General features: G+C 38.5%; 1 protein-coding gene across 1 annotated transcript; it reads right to left on the bottom strand.

Moving 5' to 3' along the window:
* Nucleotides 1–2,075: 2,075 nt before the first annotated feature.
* Nucleotides 2,076–15,700, bottom strand: LOC139741640 (uncharacterized). The gene is made up of 5 exons (XM_071652220.1): nt 15,351–15,700; nt 12,855–13,098; nt 9,381–9,565; nt 8,605–8,704; nt 2,076–2,344 (listed from the first exon to the last, which is right to left on the bottom strand). The coding sequence occupies exons 1-5, from the start codon at nt 15,492–15,494 to the stop codon at nt 2,076–2,078; spliced, it is 942 nt and encodes a 313-aa protein (XP_071508321.1). The 5' UTR covers nt 15,495–15,700.
* Between the last annotated feature and the right edge of the window lie 696 nt (nt 15,701–16,396).

Genomic DNA, 16,396 nt, shown 5'->3' with positions numbered 1-16,396 from the left:
AAAACTTAACAGTCAGACCGCAGCACCCGATAATTCGCTAGTAGTTATTCAACTCGTATGCAAGCCCACTCGAGGCTTGCATACTAATGAGCTGAGTAAGGGGATTTTGTCCTTTGGCTTTCGGCAACAAAAACACACCTTATTTTCACAAATTTGGTATAAAATTCAAGGAAAATATGTAAACTATCGTCACATGTTACCCAAATTATTGTAAATGAAAAATATCATAGCGTAATTTGAGCTTGAAAAATGATGAAAAAAGTAATTCGTGCAGTACACGTTCAAGACATCAAAAGAATACCAAATTCACTTTGCATCTCAATGAAAATGCATTATTTGGTAGTCTATCTCTTAATCTTTCTATCCATGTAAATATCTTGACAATTTGTTGCTTAAACTGGTCAGGAACCAGTACAATATACATCGAGGTCAGTGCTGATCAGCTTCAAACCGTGCAATCTCAAGAGTAAGCTCTCTCATTGGACAGCACTTGCATTCAGCGCTTGCATTACGTCATTACGCTGCTACAAAATGGTTTGTTGCCACTTGCGGTTTCTTGGCACGCGTGTAGTTCAAGTAAAGTTCAAGTGCTGGATGCAAGCGCTGTTCAATGAGAGAGCTCTTTCGCGCCACTGTACACTTTGTGTGGAGCATACTTCCTGCTAAGGAGTGAATTTTACAGACATTTCAAAACAGAAAAACTAGTATAAATCATGTTTGCATCTCCTTGACTCCAATATATGATGAGTATCTAAGTTTCCTCTCTACGAAAAAGCCAAAATCAGAAACAACAGTTTCTTAATCCGGTCAGGAACCAAAAATAAACTTTAGACGACAAAATCTTCCGTGAAAAGCAGGTAAAATTTACGCAAATTCAAATGATTATATCGTCATGATAAGATCCGATGTTATACGCAAATTTAGTATCAAAATAAAGATCAAAGTCTGCAGAACAATTCAACGTGACTTGTAGCCATGACGAATGTATGCACAAGTCGCTACACTGTGAAAACCATAGCCCTGTCAAACTCTCGCAAAATCTCGCACGACGAGACACCTTTCGAACGCAAAGATCGTCAACGAGATTGCTGAATAAATCTTGCCGGATCGGCTCATTAGCATACATGCTGCGGTCTGACTGTTAAAGTGGAAGGAAATTCCAGCCAAGTAGTTCAAGTATACAGTATCAGCTGGCTCGCCCAATGCTCGGTTGCATCTCTGGGAACAATCTTGGTAACAAAAAGCTTCGTGCCTGTCAGTTTGGTGTACATGTACTGGTATATGTACATGGTAATCTTGGGACTAGGGACCAGGTATGCTTCTTTTAGTTGCTAGAAAAACATGCAATTGCAGGTACAGTACCCTGGGGCATTGACCGAGAATATGTAAATGACATGTATGTACTGTTCAATGAAACTAGTGATGATTTTGGCAAGGTGACTAAGGGACTTTACCCGGCTTTTTTATTACATGCCTCATGGAGGCATTATGCTCTCGTTATCTCTGGGTTAGATGTTCTATGTTGTTTTAAAACTACATGCCAGCTGAATTACAGTCCAAGTCTTGTAGACCATCCATGCCTTGTTATTCATTATATTCATACACAAAATACATGTAAGATGGGAAGACTTATCATGACATGTACCCAGCATGAATGCATACTTAACAGACACCTTGCCCACCTGACATTCTTTTTTAAATCTATTTTGTTGTGTGTGTGTGTGTGTGTCAGTGCAGTACCTCAAGTAGAAATTTCCACTGAAAATTTTTATTGGTGCTTTTTGGTTTCTCCAGCATTCTATGTGTATGAACTGAACACACATGAATTACAATGATTAAATTCATCATGAAATCATCGTCATTGCATTGTTTGGTTTGAGGAGCCCGAGACCGAGGCAGTAGACTCAATGTCAAACTTAATCCTTCTTCTAATACTGATGAAAAGCATAATTCTGTTTTCCTATGAAGTAGGTGCATAGTTTTCATCATATCTATGCAAAGTGTATTAGTTTATAGTGTTAACCTTTCACAACTTATACCAAAGATGAGCAGCATCCTGACTGGTAAACTATTCCTTATTTCTCCTGCACATCATCACACACAGTTTCACTCTTAGCTATTGCCTTGTCATCCAGTGTCACATCAAGAAGAGGTAAGTCTGGTGCATTTCTCAGGGCATCATAGCTGGCTTGATTGTCTGTCCTTGCACACAATGTGATGCCAGACTGGTAGGCAGCAGGAATCTTGACATGTCTGGTGAACAAGTGTTGCTTTAAGATTCTCAACATTTCTGATGGTGGCAACGGGATGGCTATCTCTTCATCAATCACATTGTAGACTTGGTCTGTTTAAACAGAATAAACAAATTAGGTCTATCATACAGGAATCCACAGTACAGATGTGCTACCATTATATTCACAAAGCAATGCAAGTCATGATTTAGCACATAAAACAAATAATGGAAAATATAGGCATCTAACGATAGCGCAAAGTCTCAGCTACAACATATTGAAATACGGAAGAAATTCACGGAAGGTTAAGTGAGCTAATGCTCGATAAAGACAATCATGTCAACTTTCACATCTAGAAAAATTCGCTCCCATAGAGATAACACGTCATAACGAAGATACAAAAAGAAGTACATATGACCTTTGACCACCACTTTGCACAGACAAGATGGCATCTGAGCAAAACGTGGTTATTTTGTGAAATGATCCTTGTAACATGGTCTTTGCGTGTGCAAAATATGGGAGAGATAGGACATGTATTCACCAAGATACAGGATGAAACATTTATGACCTTTGACCGTAATTTACATACCCAAGATGGTGTCCGATCAAGTAGTTGTTATTTTATAAAATAATGTATGTGACATGAACTATACATCTGCAAAATATTGGGCTGATAGGCTTTGTTTTTCTTGAGTTATTGCAAAGAAAGTTGCAGAAAGAAAGAAATATCGTAATACATCGAAGATAAGCTTTAATTTCAACCACGTTTTTTGACGTAATGCCGACACCATATGAAAAATAAAGGGAACACTAGCGATAGCGCAAAGTCTCAGCTACAACATATTAAAATCTGGGACAAATTCACCAAAGGGTAAGTGAGCTGGTGCTCGATAAAGACAATCATGTTAATTTTCACATCTAGAAAAATTCCCTCCCATAGAGATAACACGTCATAACGAAGATAAAGAAAGAAGTACATATGACCTTTGACCCCGATCTGCACAGACAAGATGGCATCTGAGCAAAACGTGGTTATTTTGTGAAATGATCCTTGTAACATGGTCTTTACGTGTGCAAAATATGGGAAAGATAGGACATGTATTCACCAAGATACAGGATAAAACATTTATGACCTTTGACCCTCATTTACATACCCAAGATGGTGTCAGATCAAGTAGTTGTTATTTTATAAAATAATGTACGTGACATGAACTATACATCTGCAAAATATTGGGCTGATAGGCTTTGTTTTTCTTGAGTTATTGCAAAGAAAGTTGCAAAAAGAAAGGAATATGAAAATACATCAAAGATAAGCTTTAATTTCAACCAAGTTTTTGGACGTGATCCCGACACCGTATGAAAAAATGAAGGGCACACTAACGATAGCCCAAAGTCTCAGCTACAACATATTCAAAGCTGGGAGAAATTCACCAAAGCATAAGTGAGCTAGTGCTCGAAAAGGACAGTCATGTCAATTTTCATTTCCAGAAAAACTGCACTCCCACAGAGATAACACGTAAACTGGTCAAATTTGACAAGATTACTTTCAATCAATTGTTACGAGGTGATGCCGTCATCCAATCAAAATGTTGTTATCACATTAATGAAAGAGCATTTAATAAGCTACAACATACTGAAAGCTGGGTGAAAATTGGCAAAGGATAAGTGAGATACGCTCGAGTGAACTTGAAATTTGATGACATCATTTTGAAAATTTACTTTTTTTACTTTATCAAGAAATTTGATATCTTTTCATCATTTTTCCATCATCGCCAACCCATGAAATGACATGTACAACTCATCAGCTTTTAGAATATGTCAAGAAAATGGGGGGTCACCGTCCATCCTGACGAGTAAAATCGGATTTAAAATTGGCGGTTTTTTGGCATTGTTGCACTGTATATCGCCATTGACGCGCGCGCGGAATTTCAACTTTGACGGGCCCGTATGACGTCATATTGAGTCGGATTAACTTGAAACTTGGTAGAAATATTCCCTGACATTTCAGAAATCAGATATAAGTGAAAAAACGGGAAATTTCTATTGCATATGAGCTGTGCGTGCGTATATGTGCGTGCGCGTACACGTCCGTCCAATTTTTTCAATTTTTCAAAAAATGCTCCAAATGGTCTGAAACGTGTGCAAAAAAAAATTTGAGCTCGATTGGAACATGTAAATATTTCAACGCGCGCGTACGCGCACGTTTTAAGAGTAGATATGAATTTTGAGAATATGAGTAGAATGCGCATAACTTGAAATATATGTGACGTAAATTTCATTGAAAAATTCCATTCCATTAATGAGATATGATTGAGAATGTGTTTTCATATAATGACGTCATAGTGACGTCACGGTCGACTGATCACATTGATACATTAGATTTGTTGTCTTTGGGACATGATACATACATGGTATAAGTTTGAAATTGATAGTCTCAGGACTTTCTGAGCTTACCTCTGCACAACTTTTGAGGAGAAAGAAGAAAAAGAAAAAGAAGAAGAAGAAGAACAAAGAATCAGTACAGATACAGAAGGTGATCCGAGAGGATACTCGGGATCACCTAATGAGCAAACTATGCACATATCTCTCATGGTAATGACAGTCAGATATCAAAAAGAAAGAAGAAGACAGAGAAAAAAAATATAGGCCCAGTATCACTTGATAATAGTTCAAAGTCATACAATTTATCAAATGATGACATAAAAGGTATCCCGGGGTACCATATAAAAATCAGCCATTTTGTTGAATTATTTATTTTCTTAAAAAGGTTGTACCCTGGGTTGCCAAAAAGTGGAAATTATTTTGGTGCCGAAGCTACCGCGCGCTAGCCACTGCACTGCACTGCACTGCACTGCACTGCACTGAAGCACACGCTATTGCTAGCACAGCGTGCCATGCATGCATAGTATAACATGCAGTGGTATGGGAATGACTATGTACACGCACACACAGAGCATGCATTTCTCTGCGGCTGTCCACGAGTGGACATGAGGTGGCGCTACACAATGTGGTACCCCGGGGTAATGCGTGAGGCATCATATATACCTTAAAAGCATATTAGCTAGGAAATGCTGGCAATGCAAGTCAATCATGCCAATGTTCCTAGCAGGATACATGTATGTCACTTGAACAAATCTGCATTTAGCACAAATGTCATAGTGATCAGCTGCTTGTACAAGGGGTATATCAGAATATACGTCCCATCTTGTTTGGTTCTGTTTTGTTTTGTTTTTGATTTTGTTTTTTGTTTTTTAAATTGACATCAGTCCTGGTAAGCAGAAGTTTCGGTGTGGTTTAAGTTTGGGAAACTTAAATACACAAACACTGCCTTTTTTCATTGTCAAAATCAAAATGAAACAAAATTCATACTTGTCTTGCATAATTGGAACAATTTTGGGTTGTCAAAAGGAAACCTTGCTGGTAAATATTGATATGCAACCTTGAATGACCAAGAAAACATACCAACAATCATTCCTTACCAACACTGCATGAAATAACTTCTGCCAGTAAGAGCTACGATAAAGACCTCAGACTAGAGACAAATGCATTGTTTGCTGACTGTATAATAAATGAAGTATATACAGTCAAACTCGGATACCTCGAATTCGTCGGGACTGAAGAAAATGGTTCGAGGTACGCGAATTTCGAGGTACGCGTATGTCGAATTTTCTTCGACTTATCCGAAGTTTATCGTTGTTCAACATGGTATCTGTTGTAGTGCCTACTGATTGTTTGCATGCTTGTCAATTGGAATTGAATCGACTTTTATATGAATGAATTGAATGAAAATCGGAATTGAAATTAAAATTTCAGAAATAAAGATTTTGGTGGCCCGATCGCGCCACCGAAAAAATTCGGATGTTTGCCTTTACTAACTTTTAAAAATGAATAGCGGTAACAATCGGCTACGTAAGATGCTAAAATAAATGTCAGATGTTTGCTTTTAATTTTGGAAATGAATGACGGTAATATTCGACTCTGTATGATACTAAAATAAATGTCGGATGTTTGCTAATACTTTTGGAAATGAATAACGATAAGACTCAGCTCTGTATGGTGCTAAAACTACTGTCAGATATTTGATTTTGCGTTCGAAAATGAACAAGGATAACATTCGGCTCCGGAAGACGCTGGAATAAATGTCTAATATTTGCTTTGACGTTCGGAAATGAAAAACTAATATTCAACTCCGTACGATGGTTTGATAAATGTCGGGTGTTTCCTTGTACTTTCGAAAGGAAATAGCAATAACATTCGGCTCCGGAAGATGCTAAAATAACTTTCTGATGTTTGCTTTTAAATTTCGAAATGAATAAAAGTAACATTCAACTGCGTTCAATGGTAAAATTAATGTTTGATGTTTGCTTTGACGTTCGTAAATGAGTAACAATAATATTCAACTTCTAACGATGATAAAATAAATGCAGGATGTTCGTTTTTACATTTGAAAGTAAATTGCAATAACATTTAGCTCCGGAAGATGCTAAAATAAATGTCGAATGTTTGCTTTGATGTTCTGAAATGAATTACAATACAGTGTAATATCAAACTCCGTACGATGATAAAATAAATGCCGTATGTTTGCTTTTACGTTAGGAAGTAAATGGTAATAACATTCAGCTCCGGAAGTTATTACAATGCATGTTGAATGATTGTTTTTACGTTTGGCATGTTTGGAAGTGAATGGCGGTAACATTCTGCCCCATACGATGTTGAAAAAATATTGGATATTTGCTATTACATTTCGAAATGAATAACGGTAATTCATCTATGTTTGATGGTAAAATAAATGTCTGATGTTTGCCTTGACGTTCAAAAATGAAAAACAGTAACATTCGGCTCCGTACAATGATAAAATAATTGTCAGATGATTCATTTCACTTTCGGAAGTGGACAGCAGTACCTTCGGCTCCGGATACGATAATGAAATAAATGTCGGATGTTTGAAATGAATAACCGTAAAATTCTGCTCCGGACGATGCAAAAATAGATAACAGATTGTTGCTTTTACATTTGGAAATGATAAACGGTATTAATCCACTCAGTTAGATGCTAAAACAAATAATGGATGTTTGCTTTCACGTTTGGAAATGGATAAGGATATAAAAAAGAATTCAGCTCCGCCAAGATGCTAAAATGAATGTCGGTTGTTTGCTTTTACATTTAAAAATGATTAACGGTTATATTCGGCTCTGTAAGGTGCTAACATACTAATATATGTTGGATGATTGCTTTTACAATAAGAAATGAATAACGATAACTTTCGGATGCTAACAAATGTCAGCAAATGCTCCCACTTTCTCATTTCAAACGTAAGTTTTAACCTAGTATAAGCATCAACTTTTGTAGTAATCTCTACGCCTTTGCAAAATTTGCTAAATCTTAAAACCCGATAAAGTCAGTGTGGAGCCCTGTCTATTCCATTCTTTATTATGCTTGGCCTATACTTCCAGATCATTATACGACACTACATGTATTTCCATAATCGCATTGCTGGAAAAAAAAATCCAGTGCTTGCGTTCTCGGGGAAGAATAAAATCATGAAACAAACTTCGTGAAAGGCCGAAAAAAATTGAAATATAGGCACTACGCAGGAGATTGATATTAGAACAGTGGACCGTGATTAATGCCAAAGATATAACTGTCAACACCTAAGCAGGTGCGCCCCGACGGTTAAGAAATCTACGCGCACGGTATGACTACTCGGTATCACCCACAATCAAAAATCAGAACACAGTGGTTAAAGAAAAGAGCGTAGTGTTAACGTAAGTACTCCATTGGCACGGGTGCTAATCGTGTACGTGTGTAGTAGGTAGGTGTTGGGGTTTTTTCTTGTCAGCTGTGTAGGCCTACTGGTTATGGTTATGGTTAGGGTTAGGGTTAGGGTTGGGGTTAGGGTTAGGGTTAGGGTTAGGGTTTGATGGTTAGGGTTAGGATTAGGATTAGGGTTAGGTTTAGGGATAGGGTCTCTGATAGATTTTTAGTTTCCCCAATCTGTGCCGTCTAAAAAAAAACATGCTACCGGGTACTAGTATTTCTTTGGGCGCGCGATTGTTAAGAATATTTACAGTCCAGTGTGAAAAGATTTGTGACATGTCTCCGCTGTCCACGCGCGCTTAAATCGGAGATTCTGAGTGACGTTGCAATTCGATTCGAGCAACATGCTGGGAAAAACAATAAGTTTATTAAGATCGGGACAGTAGATTTCACTTCGAGGTAACCGAACTTCGAGTTATTTTCTTCGAGCTACGCGAATTTTAATACACGGAAACTCCATAGGAACAATCGGGACTTTCATTTTGCACCCGAGGTAAGTGATATTCGGCTTATCCGACGTCGAGGTATCCGAGGTTGACTGTACATACACTCTTACCCACAACTTTCATCTCTCGCCATCTCACATCATGATGGGCTTCAATCAGCCTAAGGTCTGTGTCTGGTGAATATCTCTTCATGATGTCATCTCGCCTTATCTGTTCAGAAAATTCATGGAAAAATTACCTGACAATGTATTGCATTGGACAAACACAGTTACAGCTGTTTCTGTATCATCCCTAAAACAATTTTAACAATATTCCACCGGAAAATGATAAGTTTGGTCTACATCGGTTCCTAAATATCATCTTATGTCATAATCTTTACTCTCTCTACACTCAAGTGGCAATCTGGGAAATAGGATAACCTTTACTTTAATCATTTGTGCCCAGGTACTAGACTGTACCGTGCTGTGCATTTTCATCAGCAATCTGTTAATTCTCCGAACCTGACGTAATTGTGCGTGTAACAATGTACCTCAGACCAACAATAAGGTGAAGGTGACACAATATGGATAAAGGGATTAGGTAATCTGTATTCACTGACTTTTACTTCTAAACATCTGTTACATCTCTTTCTAAACATTAGGGCCTACTGTAATACTTTGAAAATGACAAAAGCAGTGAAATAATTGCTATGCTGACTAAATAGCATTAAAATGGGTATAGAGACACTGTATCTTGCCCTTGCAAAATGCAAACAGGATTAATAACAGGGTCAATGTGAATTAAAAAATGCTTTCTCTTCACCACAGACTTAACAACTAGCTCTGCAAACTATTTTGTCCTTTTGAAACTGGCTGTCTTTCTAAACAAGGAATGGTGAGCTTAGTACCAAGAGTTCAGAAGGACTGCACAGCTGCTCCATGATGTTGGCTATGGGTTCAGAGATGAGTGGATTGCACATGTACACCTTTTTATTATCCACACCATAGATCATCTGATGGTGCCAGGCATCAGGGATCTCATAACCTTCTGCCACTGCCCGCTGTAAGTTCAGAGTTGCCACTGGAACCACATCTGCAAAACGACATAAATATCAGCAGTGTTTCTTTGATTGTATCTCTGTCACCTGGGATTGATTTCATCTGGCATCTTCTACACATGATTTACTTTCAAACTGACCATGTTTTTTGTATAGGTATACTGCAGGAGGGGAGACAAATAAGACACAATGTACAAAAAAAAAGTACTACGATGTTGGGAAATGTGTGTGTGTGTGTGTTTCTTTTTTGTAAATGTTAGTTGAATAAAACTTATAATTAATGAAAAATGAGAAAAACAATTATGCTGTCCACTACAAACAAACAAGGAGCACAGCATAATGTAAAATATATCACAGGCCAAATACAAGGAGGGATATTTTTTATGAATAGGTGAACACAAAAATTTAGCTTGATATTTGACTGATATTAAATTGAATGCTTCTTTGATTCTATTTCTCTCTGTAAAAGTAGCCTAGGAGCAGGAGGCAAAAAAGAAAGAGGGCAGACAGGTTTGATACATAGAAGGCTATGCTTTACTGTTTACACGTATTCCTTATTCATTCAACTACAAAATAAGTAGGGCCTAATGCCTATAAATATGATTTGATGCTTATATTTAAAGGGAAAAATCTTCACAATGCTGGTAAAGAATATCTTAAGTTTGGTTTCAGATTACACTTGGAAGATTAATGGAAATATTATACTACCATAACTAACAGTCAAAGACCATTTGCCCTTCATACAATGTAGCTGTACTGTATTTCATTCTTTTGGCAGATAAATCTGATATTTGTTAGATTTAGATCAGAATGTTTTGCAAACATGAGTAAAAACAGAGCTCTGGCAATTAATTATCATGAAACAGAGCCAGCGTAAAAGGGGGGAGGGAGTGCACAGCCCCCCCCCCTTTTTAATTTATTATTTTTTTAACCAAGAAGTGACACCAGGGGGAAAAAAAAGAGTTTCCTCTGCATGATGCTCAGGACTGGTATCGTGAAACAAATTATGGGAAACTGTTTTTTTTTTTCCTGGTTTTTCTGTAACTTAAAACAAAAAATGTGACTGGGTATCTCCATGTTTTAAAGGTCCCTCTTCATTTTTTAAAAACCTTGTACTCACTGTTTAATTTCAATCCTTCTGACTTTTGAATGGACAATGCTACTGCTTTAATATCAGTAGGCCTGTAAGTCTTGGATAGAATGTGCTTACAGAGTGGGAAAAATTCAGCTTTTAAAATCTGAAATTCCCTTCATTTGGTTTACAGTATGATGGAGTTTTACATGCACCATGTTTTTTTATCACTTCATTTAAGCAGAGCACATCTCGTTGAGACAGATTGAATAGACCCTGAAGGCGGAACTTTGAAGCCTCTATTCTCAGTAAACACCTTCCAAGAGTGTGTACTTTCTTTCCGTTTTTTAGAAACCGGTACATGTAGGTTAGGTAAGTCCACTTATATCGACTTATACATCATTTCAAAACTTTTAGAATCTGCCCTTATCTAACAAGGCAAGTGCCAAAATGTGTCTCGTCCATTCGCGAAGAAGATATCAATGTTTTTCGAACTATCGGAAGTTCATTGACCCAGCCTATAACCTTGGACCGTGTGGTGACCTTCAACTCCCCAAGGGACATTTACCAGCCAAGTTTGGTCACAAACGGACATAGGGATCAAAAGTTATGAGCCATAATCAAAACACGGCGTAAAAACTGAACACTGGGTCCTAAAAACTCATTGCTCCCGCCTATGACCTTTGACCTTGTGATGAACTTCAACTCCCAAAGGGACATCTACCATCCAAGTTTGGTCACAAACAGACATAGGGATCATAAGTTATAAGCCATAATTGAAATGCACAGTAAGAACCTAACATTGGGCCCTAAAAGTTTGTTGACCCCTGTCTGTGAGCTTGGACCTTGTAGTGACCTTGAAATCCCCAAGAGACATCTACCATCCAAGTTTGGTCACAAACAAACAGACATATGGATCAAAAGTTTTGAGCCATAATCAGAACGCGCCATAAAAACTTAATGGGTCCTAATTGTTCGTTGACCCCTGTCTGTGACCTTTGACCCTGTGGTGACCTTCAAATCCCCAAGAGACATCTACCATCCAAGTTTGGTCACAAACGGACATACACATCAAAAGTTAGGAGCCATAATCGAAACGCGCCATAAAAACTTAATATAGGGCCCTAAAGTTCATTGACCCCTGCCTGTGACCTTTGACCTTGAGGTGACCTTCATGTTTGGTAAAATGTCTTAGTATAACCACTCTTCCCTCCAAGTTTGATTGAAATTGAAGTCCTCAGTAGAGAGTTATTCAAGTTTTTGTAGCATAACGGACGGATGACGGACGGACAGACGCCGCAGGCGATCCCTTAGTCTCCCCAAGGAGGTTCAAGAGAATGGAGTCACAACTGTCTTATTTCCTTTACTAGATGTTCGATGCCGCCGCTCAGAAATATTTGAAGCATGTGCCAAACAGGATCTGCCACGCAGATAGGAAGACAATTGACTCGTGTCTCATTGCATAATCACCAGCCACTTTCTAAGGAAGATATGTCTTTGTGATGGTAATTACTTTTCGCTATCCCTTCTTATACATACATCTACCAAGGAGGTACTAGGGGCCTAGTACCTCCTTGCTTTAAGGTAGGTGGTACAGACACGAGGATGTGCGAATAGAAATTGCGCAAAAAAATGCTGAAATAAAGATGAAAATTACTCGACTGGGCATACCTGGGCACTAATCTGATATATTTATCAATTGGGATAAAGAATTATATTTGAAGATTATTCCAGGTCAGTTTTATTTGTCGGAATTCAGTGGAAAAGTGATAAACCAGCCTTCCAGAATGGTACAGTTTTAAACATTTTCACATGATACAGCTCTGATTTACACTTTTGCACAAATTTCTGCACGGGATTGATTTTTGTTTTACATGCTTTATCATTAAGTGAAATTTCATTTCATTTAATAAATAAATAAGCAAAATATGGCCAATATTATGTTAACATTCAAAATGAATCTTCAGATTGCTCAGCAAGACGGCGGCTTCGAACATCGATCATCAAAGGCACAAATGCACAGCCTGTGAAATTCTTTAGTACATCAAAAGAAATCTGACAACTTTTTGAATAATTACAGCCAGTTGGAACCTCCTTGGTCTCCCCTCACCTCTGGTGGGCTTGACAAAAATCAATGTCTGGCAACATTTTTAATTTTTTTTTTAATGATTTTGTGATGCATGACCTCAGTGTGGAAAAGAAACAGAGAGAGAGAGAGAGAGAGAGAGAGAGATACAAGGGGGAAAATGTACCTCTTTTCATCCAGCTTCTGAGCCAGTCAGACAAGTCCACATCTCTACGTGGATAGAAGGAAAAGAACCTGGCAAACACCTTTGATTGTGTGCTGCCATCCAGACCAGCTATCAGATCCTCATGGGTGGTGCCAGCAACACTCCTGGAGTGCAGATACTCGGGGATCGCAGCATCTTGTGCTCTTAGACGTGTCTGAACATGTTTGCAGATGTCTTCCACTGCATTTGGGAGCTTTAGCACACTCTGAAGGAAACAATATTTCATATTATTCATGAATTCTTTGTCATTCTCCTGGTCGCAGCCATAGCTGTCAAAAGTCCACTTTGTGGCTTTGACAGTGACACTGTTGATCTATTGCCAAATATCAGTACCAGGCTTGTGTCAGGTGAATGTGCCGGCAAGCACCATCTATAAATATGACATGAATAATCATCACATCACAGATTCTTTGCTTGTTGGCTGTATCACACATGTGCTACAGCCCAATCACCCTCAGCATTCTTTAACATAGTGACCCTGCATCACAAAACCAACAAAGTCATCAGACATGAATTTTTAGTTAAAAGCAGATTCTGAAAGAGCACACTAATGATGTATAAACTCGATTCAAATGGACTCTCCCAACCTATCCTAATACAGCTGTATTGGAATGAAAGCACACACTCATGAAAAGTGTGAACTGAGAAAAGAGGCTCTGAAGTACCAGTACAGGTCTATTAAGTGCTTAATCCTTTACCAAGCCATGTGAGCTGTGCGATGAATGGGACCAAAAAACAACAACAAAACAAAACACTAAAAAACAAACAACAAAAAACAAAAAACAAAAACAAAAACCAAACAAACAAAAAACAGGCGTAAACCACTGGAGCAACAACAATGAAGGGATTATCAGATTAAGTTAGCTGAAATTGAGCATGCTTTATAAAACATTCTTTCCATGATTACTGCCAACTTTCAAAGTAGTAGCTGCTAGCATTATCCTTTCTAAAGTTATTAGAGTTGAAAATGAAGAGGATATAGAGAATCTTGAAGAAATGAAAAGGGGACTCACCAAATCACACTATTATACAAAAAGTGTTCAGAAAAATGGCAATTTCCTGTTCATTTTATGATCCCAAACTTTAGCAGCATAATGTAGAAGAAATTTAAAATCATGGGTGTTGTAATTCCTTTCCCAATTTTTTTTCTGGAATTTTCTTTTCTTTTTTTTTTTTGCCTAGCCAAAAGTGTAGGGCCCCCAAGCTCCCCCCCCCCAGGTTCCGCGGCCCCTGTATGTATGAGATAAGTGAAAAATGTTGGATATTAAAGGGATCGTATAGTTTTGGTTGAGGCCTAACTTCAGGTTTCTATCATTTTTTTTTTTTTTTTTTGTGAGATAATGAGAAACCTCTTATGAAATATGAAAGAGCATGTAATTCCAAGAGGAATTCAACGTTTATTTCATGAAAATTGGTTTTGAAATGGCTGAGATATCCAAAACAATGCGATCCTAATAACGGTGGGACCCATCTTTATTACGATCACTTTGTTTTACTTTGTTTTTGGATGTCTCAGCCATTCTTCATCTGATTTTCATCAAATAAACTTTGAATTCCTCTTAAAATAGTACACTCTGTACTAAATTCATACAAGTGGTTTCTTTCCCCAAAAGTTAAAAGCCCAATTATCATCTCCACCATTCTATACCATTTAACCTGTCCATGGCAGCCGGCCATCCGTCTGTATTTAGCCATTCTTTTCTTCTCCTTTGGATGGCTGCTTTAAAAAACAGACAGGTTCGACTGTAGATGTGTGGTGAATCTTACAGTTTTTGCTTACAAGTGAAAACTCCCCACGAGCATGTACCTGGTACTCGGCCAATCACTATGTAGCGTACCAGTATGCTTTTATGATCTCTGCTAAGAACATGCGTTTTGTCTTATTGCTCTTTGGTGGATCTAGTTGATGTGAAAGATTTTAACCTATCGAGGACGAGTCCAAGCATACTTGGCAGGTGCTCTATGGACTATGGGGAATGCGTATTGTAGCAAAATTAGTCCGACGGACTAAGTTTTGGAACGTATGACACTATTGACAGATGTGGATGATTGGCTAAAAAACTTAAATGGTGCTCTCTGGCAGCTAGCACTTGAGGGTTCTTGTTTTTGTATGTTTTACGGAGCAAGCATTTCCATGATGACTAATGGTTAGTTTCTAGACTCGGTTACATCAAAATGATTGACACAAGTAAGATCCCCGAGTGAGAGTGCATGTGAGAGAGACCGTCTAATACAAGGGCGGATTCAGAGGGGGGAGCACCAGGCGCTTGCCCCCTCTTTAATTCTGGTTAAAACAAGAGAAATAAAAAGAAAAAAATGGGAGGGGGTGCATGCGACCCCCTTTAATATTGCAAAGCGCCAAAGGCGCCTCCCCTTTATGAAATTCCTGGATTTGCCCCTGTATTAGAGTTGTCTAATCTAACGTTGATTATAATGATCAGTTAGCGACTGAATTACCAGAACATTTATAACGCCTGTAGCACCACACGCAGACACTCCAATCTGCAACACCTGTTTCTCTTCAGCTTCAGCAGGCGTCCAGAAGAAGAAAGAATCATCAACATTTCTTCCTTGAGCACCATCCTCGTCTGTTTCAGACATAGTGCATCAATTCTGAATTAGACCTCTATTCAGTTCAGTTCAGAGTTCACCAAACTGGGATACGACCCATTTTTGTTTCATTCAGTCACTGGTTGCTTCTACTCAATCTGCTGGTCCAAACGTTGACAGTTAGCTGACAATATTAGAATCTAAAGTCTAGTCAAAATTTAGTTCATGCCTTCCAAGTTCAAGTAAACTCCAGCGAAGAAAGGTGATGGAGACCAGTACTAGTAGTTACAGTAACCCCATCCCATAGTCTGACGAGATACTCCATTCCATAGCATAGGCATTTAACGTTACATGCCCCCGGCCCGGGCCCGGGGTGACGTGCAGCTAACATTCATAATTAATACATCTTGTATACTTGGGTGACCCGCACCTCGTCATAGTTAATGTTTGCCCATAATTGAATCACATTTCGCCACTGAAATTCTTTGAAATCCAACTCCAATACAGGAAAAATGCTGAAAATTCCATTGGAATCGCAAGTTCACTGATCGATATTGAAAATTTGCAGCTATCGTCGTCAAAGGCGAACGATGCGAAAAAGTTGCGCGCTAAGGAAGGGGCCCGCAACTCGTCACCCGCTCTCCCATAGACTTAGCACGTAAAAGACGTGTGCGGGTGACCGTGATGTTCCCATAGACATACACGTAAAAGATGCGTGCGGATGACATATAACACGTATTCCTATAGCCCTATTAAAATTTTAGATTTTCGCGAAAAACTGTTCGGTTTTCACCACAATTTGCTTGGTTGTGGTAATCCTGCCAAGTTTCAAGCGTACAGAACACAGTCCCGGGCATACATTTTTGTTCAGTGCGATCAAAACGATTTTAAGCGGGGTGACGGTATTCGGGCCCCTGACGAGGTGCGGGCACCTGGCTATACATGTACTTCAA

The sequence above is a fragment of the Diadema antillarum genome, unplaced genomic scaffold, assembly GCF_040938485.1.
Source record: "Diadema antillarum isolate AM-2024a unplaced genomic scaffold, OU_Dant_1.0 seq00000942_RagTag, whole genome shotgun sequence".
NCBI lineage: Eukaryota > Metazoa > Echinodermata > Echinoidea > Diadematoida > Diadematidae > Diadema > Diadema antillarum.
The sequence above is the reverse complement of the archived record's forward strand: the minus strand, read 5'-3'. Positions and strand labels throughout refer to the sequence as shown.

Coding starts and splice junctions, on each gene's coding strand:
- LOC139741640 (XM_071652220.1), bottom strand. CDS start 15,494: ATGTCTGAAACAGACGAGGATGGTGCTCAAGGAAGAAATGTTGATGAT. Junction 8,705..9,380: donor GCAGTCCTTCTGAACTCTTG/GTACTAAGCTCA, acceptor TTTTCTGAACAG/ATAAGGCGAGATGACATCAT. Junction 2,345..8,604: donor GCGAGAGATGAAAGTTGTGG/GTAAGAGTGTAT, acceptor CTGTTTAAACAG/ACCAAGTCTACAATGTGATT.